General features: G+C 32.6%; 2 protein-coding genes across 6 annotated transcripts; both read left to right on the forward strand.

Moving 5' to 3' along the window:
* Window positions 1–9,761: 9,761 nt before the first annotated feature.
* On the forward strand, window positions 9,762–15,327 carry LOC144575995 (stomatal closure-related actin-binding protein 1-like). 5 transcript variants are annotated; one of them, XR_013518576.1, is made up of 14 exons: window positions 9,793–9,990; window positions 10,400–10,704; window positions 10,921–11,049; window positions 11,307–11,399; window positions 11,495–11,635; window positions 12,235–12,303; window positions 12,392–12,475; window positions 12,669–12,849; window positions 13,235–13,351; window positions 13,914–13,972; window positions 14,067–14,201; window positions 14,542–14,691; window positions 15,015–15,155; window positions 15,189–15,327. XR_013518576.1 is itself a non-coding variant. In XM_078326282.1 (13 exons), exons 2-13 carry the CDS (start codon window positions 10,423–10,425, stop codon window positions 15,060–15,062), a joined length of 1,488 nt encoding a protein of 495 aa, XP_078182408.1. In that variant the 5' UTR covers window positions 9,762–9,990; window positions 10,400–10,422; the 3' UTR covers window positions 15,063–15,327. The 5 variants fall into 5 exon arrangements, 3 of the variants coding, with proteins under 3 accessions (XP_078182408.1, XP_078182396.1, XP_078182402.1); XR_013518577.1 differs by having other exon boundaries at window positions 14,542–14,686; XM_078326282.1 differs by having other exon boundaries at window positions 9,762–9,990; window positions 15,015–15,327.
* A 1,422-nt stretch (window positions 15,328–16,749) lies between these two features.
* Window positions 16,750–20,490, forward strand: LOC144550292 (G2/mitotic-specific cyclin S13-7-like). Its single transcript, XM_078298543.1, has 9 exons — window positions 16,750–16,999; window positions 17,365–17,464; window positions 17,562–17,625; window positions 17,789–18,007; window positions 18,094–18,219; window positions 18,311–18,553; window positions 18,651–18,809; window positions 18,899–19,077; window positions 19,204–20,490. Exons 1-9 carry the CDS (start codon window positions 16,840–16,842, stop codon window positions 19,367–19,369), a joined length of 1,416 nt encoding a protein of 471 aa, XP_078154669.1. The 5' UTR covers window positions 16,750–16,839; the 3' UTR covers window positions 19,370–20,490.
* Window positions 20,491–24,129: the final 3,639 nt, after the last annotated feature.

Consider the following 24,129-nt stretch of genomic DNA (forward strand, 5'->3'; position numbering starts at 1 on the left):
TCCAAATCGTTCAACATGATCTTCACAATAAAATGTGCTTCCAGATCCAATTTTACATTTTTTGAAACTTTTTTACTATTTATTAAGATGGGTACAATAACTAGTCAAATTCAGACTATTGAATTTTGTACTCATCTTAATAAATAGTAAAAAAAATTCAAAAGCTGTAAAATTTGATATGGAAGCACATTTTATTGTGGAGATCATGTTGAACGGTTTGAATCAACAATTTGAACTCTGAAAATATAGAAAATGATTATGGTAACTTGTTGTAACTTGATCCCTCTCAATTTTTATTTGTTTATTTGCTTGTCGTTATTCAATAAAAGGTCATGCCATGATTACTTCTCATGATTTCGTGCAATCTTTTTATTTAATTATTTTGTGATAATTAGCTATTAGGGTCTGTCAAATATGTCTGTACCTAAGCGAAGTGGAGGCGCCGTCGTACCGAGCATGAACAAGTAGCCCAATGGCACACAGATTCTCGCCGAAAGGAGGTTTATGGTTTCATTTTTTAATTTTGATCGAATATTATAGGTGGCTAATTTTAAGCACCTGTCTTTTTCTCTTCCTCTTTTCTAGGAGGAAAAAAAACCCTCTCCGGGAATTTTATGCCAATACCTACCCGCCTACCCATAAACTCGGTCATTCCTTCAGTCCTTTTCTTAATTTAATTTGTCAAATTAAACTTTGCTCTGTTTGTCTGGATCATGTGCTGCAATAGATTCATGAGAATATGGAAGTGTAGTTGTAACCAGAGCAGGTACGTAATGAGACTTGAGAATTATGGAGATCAAAATACTGTAATATTTTATTCTAAATTATATAAAAAATCATACATAAATATATATATATATAGAGAGAGAGGAGGGCTAATATCAAAACGTTTGTTCTTAGTTTCCTATGCAACTAAATCGTTTTCTGATTTTTAAAATACAAATGATCGATCCAAACCGTTAGATGTGATCTCCATATTAAAATGTGTTAGGAGGCCAAATTTTACATTTTTTGAAATTTTTTTTACTATTTATTAAGCCAATTTGAAAATTGCTGATCCAACTGTAGCTTCTGATATTTTAAATATAAATTAATTGACTCTTATTGTTTGTACTTAAGTCCACACTATCGGTAAATAGTCAAAATTTTATGCAAGACAACTGTGATGGCCGTCAAATATGGTTAATTTAGTAGTCAAAATTTTAATGATTACATTCTTTATATCTCCATGATACGTTTAATTTTAAAACCTTAACAATTTATATTTAAAATGCAGATGTTAAAATAAAATTATTAGATATGTTTTTTTTTTTAACACAAAATGTAAAATATTACAACATTTTGATTAATATCAAAATTTTGTTAAAAATATACTGATCTAAATTATTTTTGGATATACATTTTTTTAGTGTTTTTGCCAACTATTTTTTCTAAAAAGTAACTTCATATTATATAAAATTATGTGATTGCATGGCACATGAATTCAGACCGCATGAGTAAAACTATTTTTTTTTGTCAATAGTTCTATTTTAACTTTTTTTATGAGTTGTTATGTAACCATGACTCTTTATATTTGTGAATAATTTTTTGATATAAATTTTCTCAGTTTTATTGCCAACTAATTTTTCTAATTTGTAACTTCATATTTTTATATAATTATGTGATTGCGTGATTAAAACGACTTTTTATTGTCAATAGTTCTATACTTCTATTTTAACTTTTTATCTGTTGTTATGTAACCGTGACCTTTTATGTTTGTGAGAAACCGACGAACAGAGAAATCAAACAAACAGTGAAAGGCAACACGTTCAATTAATACATACCATCTATTCGCAGCAAATCAAGAGAGCAACACCTCAGACACCGCAATACGCCTGGACTAGGACCTCTATCTAATTGAACTGTTGATTGAGCGCTCTTTATTTATTTCGTAGAAAACATTCACGACCAGCGATAGCGATACGATGTACCCCCGTCACATTGTTGCTCTTTTTCTTTTAGGGGGAATTTAGTGTATCCCCTCAAAAATCTTAAAATTACATATTCTCCCCTCTAAAATTCATAATATCATATTTACCCTTCTAAAATTCAAAAACTCACAAATTTATCAAATTTATTGAATTTACTATTAAACTCATTTTAAATATATAAATTACCCATTTTATCTTTCATTAAAAGGTAACCCCCCCCTCCCCCCCTCTCTAGATCAAAAATAATTTCAAGACGCTGTTGTTTGAACATAACGAGACTGTGCAAGAAAAGAAAAATTGAGAAGGCAACAAACTTTCTACAAGACATGAATTTGTGCAAGGATAGTCAAATTGATAAAGCCGTGGAATTTCTACATAATATGATTTGCAAAGGGTTTTGAGCCTAAGGTCATAACATATAACACTCTTATAAATTGGTTGTGCAAGAAAGTTGAAATTGATAAGACAATTGATTTTCTACATGACATAATTTCTAAGGGCATTAGCCTGATGTCATGACCGTAGCACCCTTATACGGAGGTTGTGCAAAAAAGATGAAATTGAGAAAGCCATAAATTTTCTACAAGGCATTCTATCATTTATAACACACTTATAGATAGATTATGCAATAATGGTGAAATTGTGAAAGCTCTGATTTTTCTACACAATTGGATGGTTGAAGGACATGAACCTGATGTCGTGACCTTTAACACTCTTATAGATGCATTATGCAAGAAAAGACATTGTTGTTGATGTGAGAACTAGTACAACCCAATGATGAAATTCTGTAATCAGATATATGTAAGAGGGACTTAGGGCTCAAGGATAATTGAGGAACCAATTCTCTCTCGGATATTATCAAATGCTTGAGGAAGTAAGAGGTCGTCTAGTCAGAAAAATCTGAGAGCAAGTGATAAGTTTTTGTCAATTTTTTTTTTTTTTGTGTTTTTTTTTTGCGTTATTGATTCTTGTAGGATATCTTATTTCTGGTAGATTTGGTGCGTATTCTGATGCTTTTGGCATTTGATTACTGAGTGTCTTGTCGAGTTTATTGGTTGCTGACATTGGTAACACCTTGCTAATTCTGGTTAAAAAGATGAAGTTTTTGCTAAATATAATTACATATTAGGGTTTTGGACAAATTTGTTTTTTTGGTAGAAGGTTTCTGGTTTGATTTCTGATATTGATTTTCTGGTTAAAAAAAAACTGACACTGTTGAGACAATAACGTGCTGAAATTATTTTTGATCTAGAAAGAGGGGGAGGGAGGATTTTTATTTTTTAATAAAGGGTAAAATGAGTAATTTATATATTTAAAATGAGTTTTAATAAAAAAAAAGTCAATAATGAGGTACATTTGCGAGTTTTTTAACTTTAGAAGGGTAAATATGATATTATGAATTTTAGATGAGGAAATACGTAATTTTAAAATTTTTGAGGGGATACATGATATTCTCCCTTTTTTTAATTCCTTAACGGTAACGACTGCTCCAGTTTAATAAGTCATAAATCACGAACATAACAAAGTTCCTGTTTAATAAGTCATAAATCACGAACATAAATCACGAATACATATCTCCTGAGAGTTCGAGATGCGGAAACAAATATAATTGAGCTCTCAAAAGCCGATTTTTTTATTTTTATCCAAAATTTAAATTAAATTTTAAAAATTAACCGAACCGGTTGGTAAATTATAAAACTACCCAAACCGCTAAACGGTTAACCGGACCCTAGGTTCGGTTAACGGTTTAGCGGACCAAGGGTTCGGTTAACCGTTTAGCGGACCAAGGGTTTGGGTCCGGTTAACGGTTAACCGGATTCGTTGGTTCGCTGAACCGTTAACCGAACCCAATTTTTTTTTTTTTTTTTTTTTTTTTTTTTACTTTTTACTTTTTTTTAAAACAGAAAATTTTAAATTTTTTTATTTTTCTATTGAAAATATACATGAAAATTCGTATTAACCGGAAATATGGTTTTGGTCCGGTTATCCAATAACCGGTTTTTTGTTTTTTTTTTTAAACTCGTTTTTTTATAACCATATTTATATGCATATGTATATGTGTATGTATATTTTTCTATAATTTTAAATTTTAGATTTGATTTACAAATTTTTTTTGTGTAAATTTGATAAATCTAAATACGAATTTTCATGTATATTTTCAATAGAAAAAAAAATTGAAAATTTTCTGTTTTAAAAAATATTAAGTGAATAATTTGATAGAAAAATACACATACACATAAATAATATACAGTTACCAATTTTTTTTACTTTTTTTTTACTTTTTTTGAAATTATAAAATTATTTATTCTGTATCATGGTTAATTTTCAGATTTAATTTACAAATTTTATTCGTAAATTTGATAGATATAAATACGATGTTTATTTTTGTAAATCGTATTTAATTGAGATTCATTGTTTTGGAGATTTTTTAAATGTATCTTTTGGAGATGCATTGCAAAACAATAATCTTGTATAGTGGAAATGGGAGATGCAAAGCAAAACCATGCATCTTTAGTTGTTTACGGATCTTATACAACTGGATTGGACATTTTTTTGCTCCAAATTAATTACAACCATTCAAAGAACCATTTTTTCTCAAGAATTTTCAGAAGTTGCTGAATTTTAATTTTTTCGAATTTGATGGTTCATGATTAGTGTTTTCCGGATTTGATGGTTCATGATCAGTGTGCACCATTTTTATACTTCTGGATTGTACATAATCCATTTCTGGTTCAAATGGAGGCAATGGACATGTCCATTACTTTAGGAATGGAGGGGTCTATGAACCGGTTCAACCTAAATAGACTTGGTCCATACCTTACTCATGAACTGCGAAAAAAAAGAACTTTTTTTGCTCCCACCGGGGCTTGAACCCATGTCACTTGGGTGGGAGCCAAGTACACTAACCGCTATACTAAATTAACTTTCTTGTTACCATCTTGATTCTTGTTTATTATATATACGACTTGTATAAATTTTCTAGTCTATATAATTTCAATGTTTCTTGTATAGTGAATAATTTTTTTTTTTAATGTAAACTATATATATTCTGTCGGAATATTTATTTTATTAATATTCTATATAATCTATATACACTAACCCTAAACCCTAAACCCTAAACACTATATATTCTATATAATCTACATATACATATAAAATAAAATTCGTATTTAGATTTATCAAATTTACACAAAAAAAATTTGTAAATCAAATCTGAAATTTAAAATTATAGAAAAATATACATACACATATACATATGCATATAAATATGGTTATAAAAAAACGAGTTAAAAAAAAAACAAAAACAAAAAAAAACCGGTTATTGGATAACCGGACCAAAACCATATTTCCGGTTAATAAATCTAAATACGAATTTTCATGTATATTTTCAATAGAAAAATAAAAAAATTTAAAATTTTCTGTTTTAAAAAAAAGTAAAAAAAAAAAAAAAAAAAAAAAAAAAAAAAAATTGGGTTCGGTTAACGGTTCAGCGAACCAACGAATCCGGTTAACCGTTAACCGGACCCAAACCCTTGGTCCGCTAAACGGTTAACCGAACCCTTGGTCCGCTAAACCGTTAACCGAACCTAGGGTCCGGTTAACCGTTTAGCGGTTTGGGTAGTTTTATAATTTACCAACCGGTTCGGTTAATTTTTAAAATTTAATTTAAATTTTGGATAAAAATAAAAAAATCGGTCTCAAAAGGCTACACAAAGTGGTGGCTATGGAAGATTGCTTATATGCACGGCGCTCGCCATCATAATCATAGCTCGTATATATTGTTGTTTTATGGGTAATTTTTTTAGAGAACATAACCTCGTATGTTTCACCTCCCAAATATTTGAATTTTTTTATCTTTCATGTTTTTATTTTTTATTTTTTGGTTTCTTTTATCAATGTTGATATTTTTTATCTTCCATTTTTCCGTTCATATTTTTTTTTAGTTTTTTTTTTTTTTATCAATACACGTTGTTAGGATACTTAACGATGCAAACACCAGTCAATTACATAAACAAATTAAAAATTAACAAATAATATTGAGTATAGGAAATAAAAAATAAATTTCTGGACATCTTTAATAGAGATAATATTCCGCTTGCTTAAAGATTTCTATTTTCTTAGAAGTAAAAAATTAATTTGAAAAATAGTATAGACTATAAATGATAGTGAAAGCACTGAAAGGAGATTATTTTCTCAATGAGACTAAATTTCACTTATCAAAACTAAAAGCTAGTAGCGAATTTATTTTGTCAAAACACTAATTAGTTATATTTCATTCTACAATCAACATGTATGAACGCTTCAACAAAAGCTAACTGACCTCATTTTTAGCAATGTAAATAATAGTTACCTAGATTGATTAGTTGAAAACAATTGATCCTAATTTCAACGTCAAATTGCTATTAAGTTTGATTAGTTTATGACTAATTTTGACTTATTCAATGTCAAATACAATTAATCGGGCTATCAAAATCATTTAACAGGTAAAAAAAAAAAAATCTGACTTAGTCAGTAGACACTAGACATTAAATCTCAACATAGAATTTAAGCTAGAATCACAATTTCATTCTTAAAAAAAACTGTTAAACAATTGCTTGTGGATCCTCTTATTTATTATTCTAAAAGCATATATATTATTATTTTGAATAAATTATGATTTCGAGCTGTTGCAAATTATAGTTGTGATATAAATATTGATAGTTTTTATTTGAGTTGATCCAACAATGCGGATTATACATTATTTGGTATGAGCATGATACATTTGGAATGAATCTAATATACGATAGTTTCATATTTTGAATGCATACAAAATAGAACAACTTACAAAGAAATTATATATTTTTAAAATTAGTAATAACTTTTTTTCTTGACCATAAAATTACGAATACATTGCTTATTAGATTGGGTAAACATATTTTATTCTAACTAAAACTTTTCTATTGTGTATAAATTAATTGGAGGGAAAATTTGCCCATGGATTTTTGTTTAACTGACTGCATAAAAATTAATTAATTAGCGGTGCTCTATTCATCTATTAAGCAAATATCATTGTCAGACACTGCTTATTTTTATGTTGGCTTTTTTGTCATAAGATCAGGTTTTAAATAGCGCGCTATAGTATTTTTGGACCATAAAATATATGACACTATTGATGCTATAGCATGCTACAGCGGCTCTATATAGGCATAGCACTATTTTTTCGTTGTTCCACTATAATGCGATAAAAGCTATTTAAATCTTTGCATAAGATAGATAAAATAAGAGATTAAGAATAAAAGTTTATATTAAGGCAATTATATTGTTAATAAGGTGAGAGTATTTCATTATTTGTACTAATGTTATATATAAATAGTTTTGATATAATCTCTGTTTTGATCTTTGTCAGTCCAACAACTACAAAGAGATATATAAAATAAAGGATCCTAATAACAATCCCCGCAAAAAACCCCGCACAAACTGCCAAAAATATCATGGGGGGACCGCTCAATAATTAATACTCCGTAGAAACTGTTAGTATTTAACTTGAAGCATCAAAGTATTTATCGTGAATTTGCAAAGTGTTAATCCCTATGCAATGATCTCTATTTAGGAAATAATAAATCAATCCATTAGTTGTCCCCGCACAAAATTTCCTTTTTTTTTGAATCATCCCCGCACAACTGGGGACCATTAAATAAACAATCCCCTCATAAATACTTGCCATTTATCCCCGCACAAATTTTCCTTTTTTTTCTGGATTGTCCCCGCACAACTGGGGACCATTAAATAAACTATCCCCTCACCCAATGATAAATACTTCTCAGACATAAGGATAAATACTTTATGATACATTGATAAATACTTTATGTTACATGGATAAAAACTTATCAGACATAATTGCAACTTTCAGTACAATATGAATCATAAATACTTCTCAAACATAAGGATAAATACTTTATGATACATTAATAAATACTATATGTTACATGGATAAAAACTTATCAGACATAATTGCAACTTTTAGTAAAATATCAATTATAAATATTTCTCAGACATAATGATAAATACTTTATGTTACATGAATAAATACTTTATGTTACATGGATAAATATTTCTCAGACATAATTGCAACTTATAGTAAAACATCTGTGACAATGATAAATACTTTCCATATATAATTGTAAATACTTGTCAGAACAACGATAAATACTTTATTGAACTTTGTTCTTGAACTTGTCAATAAGTAATGTTTAATCAAATCAAAGTATTATCATGTCAGGGACAATAATAAATACTTCTCAGACATAAGGATAAATACTTGTCAGAACAATGATAAATACTTTATTGAACATCAATAAACAAATAAATATTTATTAGCGGGAATTGTTATTAAATGATAGTATAATTAATGCGGGGATTGTTATTAGAGGACAGTATAATTAATGTGAGGATTGTTAATTAATGCGGAGATTGTTATTAAATGGCAGTAATTAATGCGGGGATAAATGGAAATTCTTAGAGGAATTAATGCGGGGATAAAAGACAGTTTAGGGAGTTAATTTGGAGAGAGAGAGTGCGGGGTTAAATGGGGGGGGGGGGGGGGGGGCAGGGGTGAGGGGATCAATATAATTATTCTAAAATAAATTATTAATTTTTTTTAATTTTAAAGTTGTATAGTTATTCGTTATGATAGTTATATTTAACTAGAGGAGGGTTCAAATGCCTCCATTTTTTGTGCCTCCACCATGCCTCCACTTTTAAAAACTTTAATAATTCAAAATTTAAAACTTAAAAGTCAAAATAAAACCGTTAGATGTGATCTATATTATTTTATCTATGTGCTCATAAAAAATTATCACATTTCAATTTTGTTTTTATGTGAATCAATAAGTTGAAAAATCAACGTCTAGAAATTATCCACATTAGTACGTTTTTTATAAGCTCTTAATGACAACCAAAACAAAATTGAAATGACATAATTTTTTACACGTGCATAGATAAAATGATGTAGATCATATCCAACGGTTTTATTTTAACTTCTAAGTTTTAAATTTTGAGTTATTAAATTTTTTAAAAATAGAGGCATAATGGAGGCATTTGAACCCTCCTCATTTAACTATATTAAGTTGCATATAAAGAACTTATATATGCTTACTATGACAAGAACGAAGCATGAGAGTTGAAAAAGGAGAAAATGTGAGAATTTAATTTTAATCGATATTATCTAATTCAAAAACAAGCTAATTGAACTCAATGTAAAACCTTCCCGTTTGTCGAGACTTGATCTCGCGTCTTCCAGTTACATGTTATCAATCACACTCTGCGGGATATTGAATCTTCCCATAGCAAATACAATAAAACGGACATTAAAAAAGAAACAAAAACAATCCATTGTAGTCCCTTCTGTTTGATAATCTGAAGGATGTCCCACCAGCATAAAAAGCGACCGCTGAATACAACCGAATTAATTGGTCTCGATCATTCGTGGGCCCGGTCGGTAACTGATTTGTGATAGGTTTTACAACAGATAATATGCAACAGAAAAGCTGGACTCACAAATGCAATTGTTTTTTTTGGAGAGATCGCCTGTACCATATCTGCTGCACTTATTTGCGTAGAGAATCACTGTGCGGTCTGTTGACATATATAGAGTTATAGACCGCTGGATTTTAGAGTAAATCCCGATCTCGGCTCATCGCCAAGTCGCCATTCATTGGTATAACGAATACTGTAAATTTGAACTGCGGGTCCCGCTTGCCAAGTGGAGCACCATTGAATTTGAACGATTGCTTACTGAATCTCTTTTTTCTCGGCCTTTTCGCTTTCCCCTCTCTTCTCTTTCAAGTGCGCCGTCCCCCCTACTCCAGTATAAATTAAAAAAAAAGCCGAAGTTTAAACACGGAAAAGATCAAAAATAATTTAAAGCGCTCTTTTTCTTGAATAATCAATTCGAATTCCTTACGCATCGAATTCATCTAGATATTCTAGTGCGAATTGGAGAAGTTTTGACCTTTCTCTGGATTCAGTGGTCATCTGTGAGGTGAGTTTCGCGTTTTAAATTAATTTTAGCTATTTTGAAGTTAAGAGCTAGTTTCCTTTTTGTTTTGTTTTCTTCGACCGAATTTCATGGTTTTGTTTGGTTTAGTTAAAATTGATTTCTTAGTTAGCTTTATTAAGAAGTATTATAAACACAGTTAAAAAGGCCCTTTCCACGTAATACCAAAGCAATTTAATTCAATTTTATCTTTTTGGTCCTTTGCCTATAATCGTTAATTTCTGGTATTATCTGAGGCCAATTTTCAATTGGTTCAAAGTGAAACTGCTCGTTTGTCTGTTAAAACCCACTCAGCAGAACGCAGTTTGTGTTTTATTTTCTTCAATTTTTTAGATAATTTTTCTATCAGTTGTAATGAATGAAAATAACTGTTATTTCGTTTAATCTAACACAGTAAACACAAGCTACAGTTAAATAATGACACGGGTCATTTATGATTCGGGGGAAAGTATGCACAAGGAGGCAAAAGACATGGTTTCACGAGATGTTAATTTGCCAAAGGGCCGATTTCCTGATTACAAAATTGGGGCTAATAATACCATAATTGAGCCAGAAGAAGCCCCAAAATCAGCACCTTTAAAGGAGATTGTTGCTAAAGAGACAGCTCAGTTGCTTCAGCAACAGAAACGGCTCTCAGTTCGCGACCTAAAAGAGAAGTTTGAAAAGGGACTCGCTGGAGCTGCCAAGTTATCTGACGAGGTTTTATTTGTATAATTCTATTTATTAGCAATTTGAGATGCTGTGCGCATGTTGGTATCACTGGTATAGTACCAAACTACCAACTTTCAATCACAGTTCCCCCTCAAAAGATAATAAGCAAAATTACTATTTGGTTGGACATTGTTATAATGTTGTTCAAAGATAGTTCTGTGTCAGTTATGCTGTCATTGGATTGATAGTTCTATTATTTATCAGGCTAAGAAGAGAGAGGCAGCTTCTTTGGATAGACAAGTGTTGTTAAAGAAGCTACGAGATGTCCTTGACTCTCTAAAAGGTCGTGTGGCAGGTCGAAACAGAGATGAAACTGAAGAAGCAATCTCATTGGTTAGGTTTCTTTTGCCCTTTTATTTATTGCTAATTTTATTTCATATTCAGGGGAAATAACCTAAAGGCCTAATGTCTTATATGCCCAATCTGCTTCAAGATGTCCAAACTACCCCTCTTGAGAGGAGGGGTTTAGGTACTATTTTTGATTTTTAAAGGGCCATAGCAAGTTGTTTTTGATGTTTTCTGTAAACTGACATGAAACCATGCCCATTATTTTTTCTTTAATCGTTGTCAAAATAAAAATATGCATATAGGTTGAGGCTTTGGCAGTTCAGCTTACACAAAGAGAAGGAGAGTTGATTCATGAAAAGGTGGAAGTCAAGAAGCTCGCCAACTTTCTTAAGCAGGTTTGCAAGAAATAAAAACTAAATAAATCAAGAATAATAAAAACACTGTCAGTTTAAAAATCTTTGCCCATCAATTCTGATCCATTGGTTTTTAGGCCACTGAAGATGCAAAAAAGGTGGTGGAAGAAGAACGAGCGCTTGCAATTGCTGAAATAGAAAAAGCAAAATTGGCAATAGAGAGAGTTGAGAAGGCATGGCTTGAGCGTGAAACAGTGGCCACTGATAAGGACCAACAGGTAATTATTTATTTTTGTAAGATTACTTTTTGTCCGAAATGTAACTTTGAATGTTAGTTTTTCAATAAGTAAGATAGACTTTATTTGTACAATTTTTTACGGAAATGGGGATTGGAATTGGCATAGTATTCCTTAACCCTATTCAACACTACTTCAATTGAACACAATTATTCCGTGTCAAATTCTCTCTTGAACTTATTGTAGTTTCCAGTGGAATTTATCTACCAGTAACTTGTATCTTATTTTTTTTTTTTAAATTAAACAATCCCAATACGTATTGAAGACAGCCAAGTATTAGACCATTGATTATTATTCTCTGCATTGGGGTAATTCTCACAAATTTCAATGATGCCAGTATAATTTGGACAATTACTTTCAGGAATAAATCTCACCAAAAACCATGTCTTATGAAAAATATAATCTATATGAATTCAAGGTTCTTGTTTTTTTTTTTTTTTTTTTATAACTTAGTGGACTCACAATGATGTCTTCCTTCGATAAACCCATATTTATAACGGCATTTTTAGTTTGTCTTCTGAAACATATTTTCCCATCAATAAACCTTCCCCCCTAATTATTTTATTTTTTGGTGGAATAAGGAACTGGAGGAATTAAGAAATGAAGTCAGAGAGGCCCGAAGGATTAAAATGCTGCACCAGCCAAGCAAGGTAATTTCACCTTATCTTCTGAGTTTACCTCCTAGTTAATGTATAATTATTAATCCTAATATCGCATTGAATGCTTTGCTTTATATAGGTCATGGACATGGAATTTGAACTTCAATCATTGCGCAGTCTTGTTTTGGAAAAATCTCAGCTCTGTGCTCAATTAAAGAAGGAAGTCAGTAATTTTGTCAATATTTTTTGTTTTCATTTTTAATCAAGCCACTATCAAGCTTGTAGTGCACATTATACCTCATATAATTCAATTTTTTGCTGCACTCAACCATAATTTGCAATTCTTACTGGTACCTCTGAAAGGTATCATAATGACAAACTGAAGTATTTGTGTTAATGTACTTCCTTCTATGCAGCTTGCTATGATAAAAAAGCTTGAAGAAGTCAAGTCAACTATTTTCGAATTACAAGGGAATGAGGTCCTAGGTTCAATTTTAACAATTGCAGGTCAAGTAGATGCCGGGCCCAATATCTCAACCTGTTTAATCCAGTGGTACCGCCTTCTACCTGCGGGGACCACCCGAGAACTGATCCATGGTAATAGTTCATTTGCATTTTGAATAAGGTTTTTCTCAACAAAAATGCTACTTTTATTCTTATCTTTTGAATTGGGGTAACAATTTCTTGTCAAGTGACCTGAAAAGCACTAGTGTATTTTTCATCCGCAATGGACAAATATCGGATATGCCTTCTTAGGTAGTACCTAATTATTGTACCTTTACTCAATATTTAGGAAAAAAAGGAACATGACAGTTGCTTTGGTATTATTAGAAAAATAAATGAGTATAACGAGGATAAATTTTTTGCAACTTTAATTCGTTTTCTGTTTATGGGCATCCCTGACATTTGCTAAGGTGCAATAAAATTGTTCCTCACTTGTGCTCCTAAAGTATCTTTATAAATAACTAATTTCCGTACACAGGGGCAACAAAGACAATGTATGCACCTGAGCCATTTGATGTGGGGAAAGTTTTACAAGCTGAAATTACTTTTAGTAGTGAAAAGGCCATGGTGGCAACAACTGGCCCAATAAATCCTGGTATGATATCATATTAGAAAAGAATTTTATGCATGTCCTGGTAAATCGCAGATAATGCCATTCTCCTCGATTCTCCAAAGTTGCAACATATAATCTTTCAAGTATCTAGAAAATGGCAATGGGGGGGGGGGGGGGGGTGTTGTTTGAAATCCGATCCCCTAAAGTATCCCAACTTTTGAATTTGGATCCGTACTGTCCGAATCTGCACTGGCGCAAATATTAAAGGGGCCTCGTGCATTCCACCTCGGGCCGGATTGGTCCGGATTCTGATTGGACGGTTCGGATCTAAACTCAAAATTTGGTTACTTTAGGGGATCCGGACCCAGGTTGTTTTTACATTTTTTGGATAAATAGGTAAATTAGGGGCAATTTTCATATATTCAATGCTATTTCTCAAGAGATATGGACCATCCATACCTCTCGCAGGGGTATACTGTGTGGATTGTATTTGATGATTTTTTACTGGGTTGTGAAATTGCCTTTTATTTGGAAATCTATTTTGATAATTGATATATGTCCAAAATTTAGCCTAACATTATTTGGAGGGATTTATTTTTAACAGCTGCCGGTTTGGATAACTATGTTAGATCTCTTTACAAACTTTCTGATTCTGAGTTCACGGTATGCTTATTCTTTTTCTTTTTCTTGCTCTTTATTTTATTGTGCTGTTATTTGCATATCCTTACTTTTTGTAATTTCCTTATTTGCGTTTTAGGTCTCAATCATACAAATGAATGGACAAGATTTTGCATCAAAATCAGTGCACACTTTTCATGTGGGAAGGTTAAGATTAAAGCTTCGCAAAGGAAGAAGCACCAAAGCTAAAGAATCTTATTCTAATAGCATGATGGTAAGTAATTAACTTGACCTTTGTCTGGCTTACAGTACCAGTGATATAGTTTGACACCATTTCGTAGTTCATAATTCGAGCCATGTCATACCAGTTTGCATGCAATATATAAAGGAGTATTGTCCTTCTGCAATATTAGTTTGGTAATTTGAGGCTTTAATGGTACTGGTTTCTGACCAAAGAAATTTCCCTTTTGCTATCTAGCAGGAAAAGTATAGTAAATTACTGTATATCTGTTGCATTTCTCATCAACAATGCATTTCCTTAGTTGTGTTATTTTTTATGATTTATCAATTTAGTCGTATTTTGAATTTTATTTAATTCTTTGTTGACCAAGCAGCTATGTGGGTCCCGTGGTGGAGGTAATGCTGCTGCTAAGGCTGTATTCTGGCAAGCTAGAAGTGGTCAGAGCTTCACACTAGCTTTTCAATCAGAGAGAGAGAGAAATGCTGCACTCATTCTTGCTCGAAGATTTGCTTCTGACTGTAATGTAAATTAAAATTGTTGCACTCTAATATATTTCTTACTTTTTGATTATCGAAATTGTTTAGTTTTTTTGCAGTGTGGCCAAGTATGCTGAATAAAAATTATCTGGAGCATCACAAATAATATTAAAAGAAGAGATATCTTAAATATTTTTTTCAAAATGAGTGGCTGAACTCTAGAGATTATTTGTACCCAATTAATCCACTTTTCGTTTGTTCTCTTGACGTTATTTGTTTAGCAATGGCATACAGTATGTCTTGACATTGTTGCAGTTTACGATGAAGTTTTGCCGTATTAAATTAACTCTATTTTTGTTACCTATTTCAGGTGGCTCTTGTGGGCCCAGAAGATCAGGCTTCAGTTGCAATGAGTTAAGCTAACTGTAATTGATGTATAGTATGTTGAGATATGTAATTGTTTATTTCTATTTGTTTTTGAGGTTGATACAAAATTTTCTGTTTATCTTCTTCAAACTCAATTTTATTTATATGAAGGGCATGGTTTTGTTTGCCCTTTGCGTGTATTGTAACCAGCTTGTATACGACCTTTTAGTATTTCATTTTTTTTCTTTTATTGTGTAAATACTAAATACGTGTCTTTGTTGAATATTAGGCCGCAATAGAGAACTTATTGCAATTGCTAGATCTGGATAATGTAGTTAAAAGTTAAAACAACGTTCTCGCATGTTTTTCTTGTAGGCTGTAAAAGCAAATCTTGTATATACTAATTTGAACACTTAGTTGACAATAAATTAATATAGGATAAATTGGTATTTGCCTGTTTTTAATACAGATGCTGAATCAACTACTGTCAAAATTGGTCAACGTAATACTGCTTAACCAGTGTGCTATTTTAAACCAGTCCTTTTTTATGTATCATGTATTTGCAGCCTTATTTTTATTTTAAATTAGTCCTTTTTTATTTAAAAAGACCCCTATTTTATTTTAAAAAAGAAGAAAAAAATGAACGATACGCATATAGAGGGCATTTTTTTTCGTTAAACACCGAGTGCCTGATCCCACTGGTCAGGAAATTTCATATTCAGTTCAGCATCAGACAATATAATTTCTAAATCCAAACCGTTCTTTAACCTAACACGAATCTCAAAATGGACCCCCTATATTAACAATAGACACTAAATTTCTATCTCTCGGCTAGAATCGTGCCATGTTAATTTATAATTGGGTGCAGTATCGGGACAGGATACAGACTCCTGGTCATGAGGACCAGAGACTCGCAAAATTTTCTTTCGAGAGAGATTTCTGTAGGACTGGAAAGCCAAGCATGAGATGCACTATCTTACGAATCTCTTGGTCTAAGAACCTTCCGTGAAACTATTATAAACTATTTTTAGTACTTTCTTGTGAATTTTTTTTCTTTTTCTTTTGTGTTTACAAGGCCAGATCCCGGATTCATATCACCTGAGTTAACTCAAAATTAGAGTTTAGACTTTAGATTTATAAACTGTTCGATCTGTTTTAGCCAAAAATATTAATGGTGCATTTACCGATTTTTTCTGAATTATGATTAGTACGTAATGTTTACAAGGCCATGCTCCAGGGTCCGGATCTAAACTTGACTAAAAAACAATTATGGATTCTCCGTTGCGCTTTCTTTTGAAAACTTTGTACCTATCAATTTTAACGAATATACAATTATACATAAATTGAGATATTGAATGACCACTTGCTTCGCTAAACAGCTAAATTTAACGAATGTACGTTAGTTTATAATTAGTCCACCGTCTTTCCGCCTCCGCTCCAACAATATCAGCCGTCCGATCTATGCATCGGGATTATGGACCGTTGCGATTTCAAATCAAGAAGACAGTTGAAGTCTACGTTTATTAAAACCTCTAAATTTAACGAACATACCTCAGTTTATGGTATTCCACCGCCTTTCCGTCTTTGCTCGAGCCAATATCAGCCGTCCGATGGATGCCTCAGAATTCTAGACCGTTGAGATTTTTAATCGAGCAGACCGTTGAAAGCTCCGCTAAACCCCTTTATATTCTAACTTTCCATTCACAGGGGGAGAAAAAATTTAGGAAAGACCAATTCTTTCGGAGGTTTAAGAGAACTAAAGAGATATAGAGACGAGAGAAAAAGAAAAAAACCACGACCACCATTTCCTTTTCTCTTGTAATCCAGCAATGGCTGCGAATTTAGAGAGACAAGCAGAGGAGAAGCTGAGGCTTCGGCCCCTTCCAGATATATTTTCTACAAAGTTCTTACGCTTTTCGAAGAGAAAAGATAAGGAAATGGATTCCATGGTAACGACAAATCAAAGTATGGTCATGCAACAGCAGAGAGGTACATATGTATCATTTTCTCTCAAAAAAATTCGTTTTTTCTTGAAATTGCTAGGGTTTAGATTTATTTCTTCCATTGATTGGCTGAGCTTAGGACTGTGTTCGTCTTTTCTAAGATTTTGTGGACTTCCAAATGATTTTGACTTACGAATAGTGCTTGATTTGGGTTTCATGAGCTATTGTTCGATTTGGCCCTAAATCCTCTTTTCTTTTCTTTTTATGAAGAAGTTGTACTTGGCACCACCTATATCTTTTATTCACAAAATAAATACATAAAAAGGAAAAAGAAGAACTCAGTATTGTTTGTCAAACAAAAAAGGAAACCAGTAACAGTTTTTGTATAACCACAAAATTTTCAAATTTTAGGGGGTGCTGTGGAGAAACAGAAGGCTCCTAATGCTAAGGGAGAAGTCAAAAGCCGCATCACCTTAAACAGCATTGAAAACGTTAACTCCCCCATATCGAGGTTAGTTTACTCACTGAGATCATTTTGCTCCTTCAATATCATTGAAAATATACAATTTATTATCTATTATTGTTTTCTCCTGTCTGGCTTCAAGCAGGTTTGGTGCAAAAACTTTCGCAATTACGATGGAAACTCAAGCCGTAGCTACTGCTTCTAACAATGTAAATAACTTGTGTTGTTCTACGTCAGATTTTTTTTTTATTATTTGTAGAGTTAGATTAATTATCCTGATCTCAAACTTTGTTAAGCCTACCCAGAATTAAACCCAAGCACAAATTTAACCATGTAACCTATTTAACATTATTTATTGAATTATTTTTTCAGCTGCCAGTGATGTTTCCATCTGACAAACAAGCAGCACAGCCGATGCTTGGACAGAAACCTGCCACCAAGAAGCCGGTTAAGCTGGTTCCCGAACAGAATGAAAATATTAATTTGGACACTAATTCTGATGACGGGACAAAACAAATGTCTATTTCTGTTCCAAGGACAAAGATGAGACGAGACCATTCGCTCACTTCTGTTCTCTTGGCCCGTAGCAAGGTGCTTTTCAATTACCATTTCCTCACCTTTGTTTCAGTTTCCGCAAATAAAGATATGTAATGACAGAGTTAATTGCGTTTATTTAGGTAGCATGCAGCATCAGTGAGAAATCAAATCCAGAAATTGATGAAATAGATTTACCAGATATATTTAATCACCTAGCTGTCGTGGAGTATGTTCAGGACTTGTATACATTTTACAAGCAACAACAGGTATTATCTTTTTTACTTTATGAAATTTACCAGTACAGTACCTTCTAACAAGTTAGTAACCTTCAGTTCTTTTGTTTATTTGTTCAAACAGCATGTAGGTAGGCCCATTGACTACATGGAGAAGCAGCCACACATCAACCCAAAAATGAGAGCGATTCTGGTTGATTGGATAACAGATGTGCACTTAAGATATAATTTGCTACCAGAGACTTTATATCTGACAATCTACATAATCGACCGGTACCTCTCTCTAGATGGAGTAAAAAGACTCCAGCTTGTTGGCATGTGTGCATTATTAATTGCTTGCAAGTACGAAGAACTCCGGGCTCCTCGGGTATACAATACTATATGCCCTTTCTTTCCAATTCTCAAAATTATTGCTGGGTGAATTTACCAATTTTAAACTAAACTACGGCATTGTGTTAATGCAGGTAAGTGATTTGATCTACATTGCATTCAATAAGTACACAAGAGAGGAGATTTTGGGGATGGAAAAGACGATCCTAAACAAGCTCGAGTGGTACCTAACCGTACCAACAACCTACATGTTCTTGGTCCGATTCGTGAAGGTAGCTAAAGCTGACCAGGAGGTATTGCATGCCATGAGTGTCTTCATTCTTTTTGTTTCAGAGTTGCAAGTTAATCAATTGATTTCTGAAAATTTGTTCAAATTTTGTAGTTGGAGCACATGATCTACTTCCTCGCTGAGTTGGGGTTGATGCAGTATGACCTGATCAAGTACTGCCCTTCAATGGTAGCGGCCTCAGCTGTGTACACAGCTCGTTGCACTCTAGGGAAGTCCCCTCTCTGGACAAATGCCCTTGAGCGCCACACGTCCTTCTTCGAGCCCCAGCTATTGTAAGTGAGCCATCATATTTTCCACTAATTTTTTTTTTTAAAAATCACTTTTTTTTTTGGTGTACGTAGTATTTTGTGTACTTTTGGAAATTCCTTCACTTATTTTTTTTTTATTTGTACGTGTAGGGAATGTGCACAAGTACTGGTGAAAGCTCATTGGACCGCACCAGGTAGTAAATTGAAGGCGATTTATCAGAAGTACTTGCTTCAACAATTTGGAGGTGTTGCGCGCTACCCAGCTGCAATGAGTCTGATTGAGGTGTCAAATTCTGGGGAACCTTCTTCTTCTTGAGGGAAGAATTCTTGAGGGAAGAATGACATTTATCTTCATCTTGCAATGCATGCTGGTTTCAAATCTTGTGTTTTGCCATATGTTCGATTTTTACATTCTTGCTCTGAATTCATGAATTCAGAGTAAAGAATGACAGTGAATTATGGAGTCGCTTCAGTCAGTGTTTAGTTCAATTCATATATTTTGCTTTAAATTAAATGTTTCAATTCTTCCTCTAGTCCTGAGTTTATTTTGATGATTGAATTATCTTTTAATAACAGCGAATTTGAACTATTACATTGATTATTGAATTTACAAAATTCTCTTCAAATTTGTGAATGAAATATCTCTACTTTTGGATACTTGTCGAATTTTCTGATGCTGTGTTGGTGGAAACTTCTAAACTTTATTTCTCTTATGCTTTTGTTCCATGTATCTTTTTTGTATATTCTTGTTTTGATTACAGGTCTCAGTCTTATGAGAGCCTCACAATGGAAGCAGCGCTGGCACAAAACATCCTATTCCAATGATGAAGGTAAGTAGTAAAGTTCTTTCCTGTTTCTTAAATACCATATTCCATATTACCCTGTATAATTTATATGCTGTACCAGTGTGCATGAAATATATAAAGCAGTATGCAACATTGTTACGTTGGTTCCAGCTTTACTACCCACTGGTTTGAAACCAAAGAAAATATCCATATTTTAAAAACTAATTGGACTAGTTATGTTGAAATTGGTGTCATTCCTTGTTTCGTTTGAGGCTAATTCGAGGCTTGTGTTGATGCAAAATGGTACTTGTGTTGAATGTTACACAATCTGGGGTGACATTTGGACAATATCGGATACAAGAAGAGCACATCTGCTAATTAAATACTAAAAGATGGGCCATTTAATTAAATCAGTTCAATGATTACGAGATTGTAAGATAAATTAACCCAATGTGGCTGACCTGAAGTCCTGAACTCATTGGGGTTGTTTGGTGAACAAAAGTGGATTAAATTTTGATTTCTACTGAGGTTTTGTTTGAGAGTATGGATTAAGGAATGAAGTTCCTTTAAAGGCTTAAGGAATCTTAATCCAAGGAGGAAAGGTTCCTTACAATTCTGGCACGCTGGGCTTGAGCTTAAACACTTGGACAAAAGGAGGCGTGCTATATATGAAAGATACATTGGCAGGACAAAACAACTACAGAGTCAAAAGGAATCTTAAGAATATTACACAGATAGCCTGGTACCACTAGATATATGAAAGATACATTGGCAGGACAAAACAACTACAGAGTCAAAAGGAATCTTAAGAATATTACACAGATAGCCTGGTACCACTAGATAGCCTGGTGATGTAGTTACATACCAGTAATGCACCTCGCCGAGTATATATAGATCTTTATCTGTTTCCCTCATTAAGAAGAAATTGGAAAACAAATGTTTAGCACTCAAAGTGGGGTTAATGAAAGTCGGATGATAATACACAGGGTGACTAGGTGAGAAGCTGGTACGAGCTGGTACTACAGGTGATATGCTTTTCCTCTGAGATTTTCCAATGTGGAATTGACATTCTAGTATTGAGATTTGTGATAAATGACGTTTAGATGGTTATTCTTTCTATACTTGTTGTTGCATCTTATGTGAGATATGAATGATGTCGTATTGAAATTTGATTAGTTGGACTTGTAAATGAGGCCTCAGTAGGTTCATAGAACTTTTGAACTGAAGTTTTATTTTGTATGCTCTGTTGTTTCCCCGGTGTGAAAATTGAAAACTTCTTTATGTTGTTTCGCATTTGTTTCTCCTTGTAGTTTTCATGCTTTTTGTTTCTTGTTATTTTTTCCCTTGTCTCTGTAGAAGGAAAATCTGATCAGTGATCATAGAAACATACTTTGATGTATTTCTACTGTTATATGTTGTATTAACTTCTAATTGAAATGTGTGAACTTTTACTGTGGTTGTGGTAAATTATTAAGTTTATAATGAGATTTATCTATTCGTTTAATCAGTGAAATTTGGATGAATAAGTTGTCTTTGATAAAATTTGCTAATTGGTTGAATTTGTCTTGGTTAAAATTTACTAAAAAAAATCTACATTTTTGCCCGCGTCGTCCTAAAGAATTTCAATTTCTTTTCCGGCCTATAATGATTCTAAAATAAAATGACTGTTCTTATAATTAGTGTTTACGCAATACTACGAATATATAATTGTACAAATAATATGTTATTTAGCATGTGTTTTATTATGTTGTACTTCAACTTTATAAATCTCGATATTAAAATTTGGAATGATTAATTCAACTGTTAAATGTGATCTACTTATGAAAATTTTATTGGAAACCATATTTTTAAATATTCTTTTGATTATATATATATATAATTTTTTTTGATGAATTTTGATTATATTTTCGATTAAATGAAAATTGATTGATTTCACAAACTTTGTATTGTCCAATGAATAATTTTATCAATATACAAACAAATAAAAATATATATAATCTTTGGCTTCCGATAAGATTTTGATAACTAAATCACATTGAGCAACTCAGATCAATCGTTTGAATTTTGAATATTGAGATTCAGAGTCTACTGCCAAGGTTTTTTTTTAAAAAAGAGAGAGATTGAGAGTCGAAATAACATGAGATCTTTATTTTACAAAGCACATTAACATAACTCTGTTTAGCATTGTTGGTAACTTGGTGTCACATTCATACCAGTGGAAGACATATAATTTCACTGGACACATAGGTATTATAATTATCAATTCCTTCATCGTCAGTATGTTGCTAAACGCTGTTTCTTATTCAAGAGCGTATAATTCACATAGCCTTCACATGATCTGTCAAGATATGAATTAGGATTTGTGCTATATTAGAGATTCTAAATTTCTAATATTCTCTCAGGTATATATTTTTCTAGCTAGCACATCTCTACTTTCTCTATCTGACGCATCTATTTTGGAAAGTTTGTATTTGATATTACAAAGAATATAGAAATTGTATTATGGTAATAAATATTCTTCTATAAGAATATGATGTAATTAAAGTATATAAAGTGAGGGTATTGCCTCTGTGAAATATACAAATATTTATTCAGAAATAAAAATAAATTAAGAAAACAACCCTGCCAATCCATACCAAGATGCATATCCCTTTTCATAAGAACTCGGTACATAAACCATATGCCAATTTCTCAAGAAGTTCCATTTAAAATTTGCGGCACTCTAGTCATGCTGTTAACATATTTGAAAACTTTATTGGTGGGTCATGTTCCATTTAAAGTGATCATACATTTCTCTTCAATTTGTCTCGTTGCAGTTTCCCAACTAAACAACTTCTCAGTGTTATCATGATACAAAATCTGCCTATCAAATCCCATCGGGCATATGTCACGTCGCTTGAAGAACATATCAGACTTATTTTGCATCACAACTGATAGACTCAGTGATTGTAAGCTCTCCTGTTCTTTCTTTCTTTTCTCTCCATTGCATCCAGTCAATGGAGAATGAAATAGTTTGAAATCACCAATGGTTTCTCAGTATGAACTTCTGAGTGTAATCTTACTTAAGATTTGATTTTCTTATGATTTGTAATTAATAAAAGGATTGGATGAATAATATGTGCATTTTATTATTATTTCAGGACCCATCACACAGAGGTTATTCTGACACTGGAGGAGAAACACCTGCACCTGCCTCATAAAACAAGCCTGACTGGCTAATTTCTCCTCTTAATAAGAGTTACCTTATTAAGAGTATTTGTACCAGTAGCAGTACAGGAGACGTCCATCTCTGTTGTTCTGTAGCAGAGGGTCAACAATGGTAAACCTACCAGGCAACTCAGTTTGGAATGAAAAAAAATAGTTGCTGTTGTCGATTCTGTTGACCCTCGGAAAGTTGGGATGGCATGTTGGATGCGTCTAATTTCTGTCACGGCATTCAGTTGCATCAAAAAGCCGGTCTGATATATTTTTTGAGTGACTCGACATATGCCCGGTAGGATTTGATGGGCAGTTTGTGTACATCGTGGTGCGGCTCAAGTATCAAGATAACACAGAGAAGTTGTTTAGTTGGGAAACTGCAACGAGATGAGTTGAAGAAAAAGATATGATCACTTCAAATGTAGCATGGCGCGCCACTTAAGTCTTCACATATGTTGACAGCATGGTCATAGTACCGCAAATTTGAAATGGGATTTCTTGAGAAATTGACATATGGTTTTCTGTATTTTTTTTTATTTTCTTTAGGATGTTAGAATTATGTATTGGTTATGTGGTCATCTCTACTGAGTTTCAATGAAAAGGGATTTACATAATTTTTTCTTTGATAATAATTATTGTTTTTCAATTTCGATTCTATCTAAATCTTGTTTGATAGAGTGCTCTCGGGTTTTAGGAAAGAAAAAGAAGATAAGAGAATTGAGGAAGAAAACAAACTTTCATATACCTCAAATTAGGTGGAAAACAATTCTTAAAAAAAAATAGATGTATTCTCTTTATTTTTTTCTTTAGATACAAAAGTAATATGAAATTAATTTTTTTTTAAATTCTGAATTTCAACGGCGGCTCTGATATCATTTGTTGGCACTGTCTAAAATCATCATCGCATGCCAGGATCGTTGTATGTTGAGTCTGAAATTACGAAAGTATACACTTGAGTGTGCGAGCGCACCGGACATCATTTTTCAAGGTAGCAACTAGCAAGGTTTCTTTCGATTTTTTATTCTCCATGGTTTCTCCCCCCCTCTCTAATCTGATGCGATGTAGAGAGAGTTCAGTTCAGTCTGCCTCAGAA

The sequence above is a fragment of the Carex rostrata genome, chromosome 2, assembly GCF_964058835.1.
Source record: "Carex rostrata chromosome 2, lpCarRost1.2, whole genome shotgun sequence".
In the NCBI taxonomy this organism is placed as follows: domain Eukaryota; kingdom Viridiplantae; phylum Streptophyta; class Magnoliopsida; order Poales; family Cyperaceae; genus Carex; species Carex rostrata.

Bases quoted from the DNA above. Each gene is read 5' to 3' on its own strand.
- LOC144575995 (XM_078326282.1), top strand. From the start codon at position 10,423: ATGACACGGGTCATTTATGATTCGGGGGAAAGTATGCACAAGGAGGCA. The intron at 11,636-12,234 runs GTAATTATTTAT...TGGTGGAATAAG, and splicing joins CCACTGATAAGGACCAACAG to GAACTGGAGGAATTAAGAAA. The intron at 13,973-14,066 runs GTATGCTTATTC...TTTGCGTTTTAG, and splicing joins TTTCTGATTCTGAGTTCACG to GTCTCAATCATACAAATGAA.
- LOC144550292 (XM_078298543.1), top strand. From the start codon at position 16,840: ATGGCTGCGAATTTAGAGAGACAAGCAGAGGAGAAGCTGAGGCTTCGG. The intron at 18,008-18,093 runs GTGCTTTTCAAT...GCGTTTATTTAG, and splicing joins TTCTCTTGGCCCGTAGCAAG to GTAGCATGCAGCATCAGTGA. The intron at 18,810-18,898 runs GTATTGCATGCC...CAAATTTTGTAG, and splicing joins TAGCTAAAGCTGACCAGGAG to TTGGAGCACATGATCTACTT.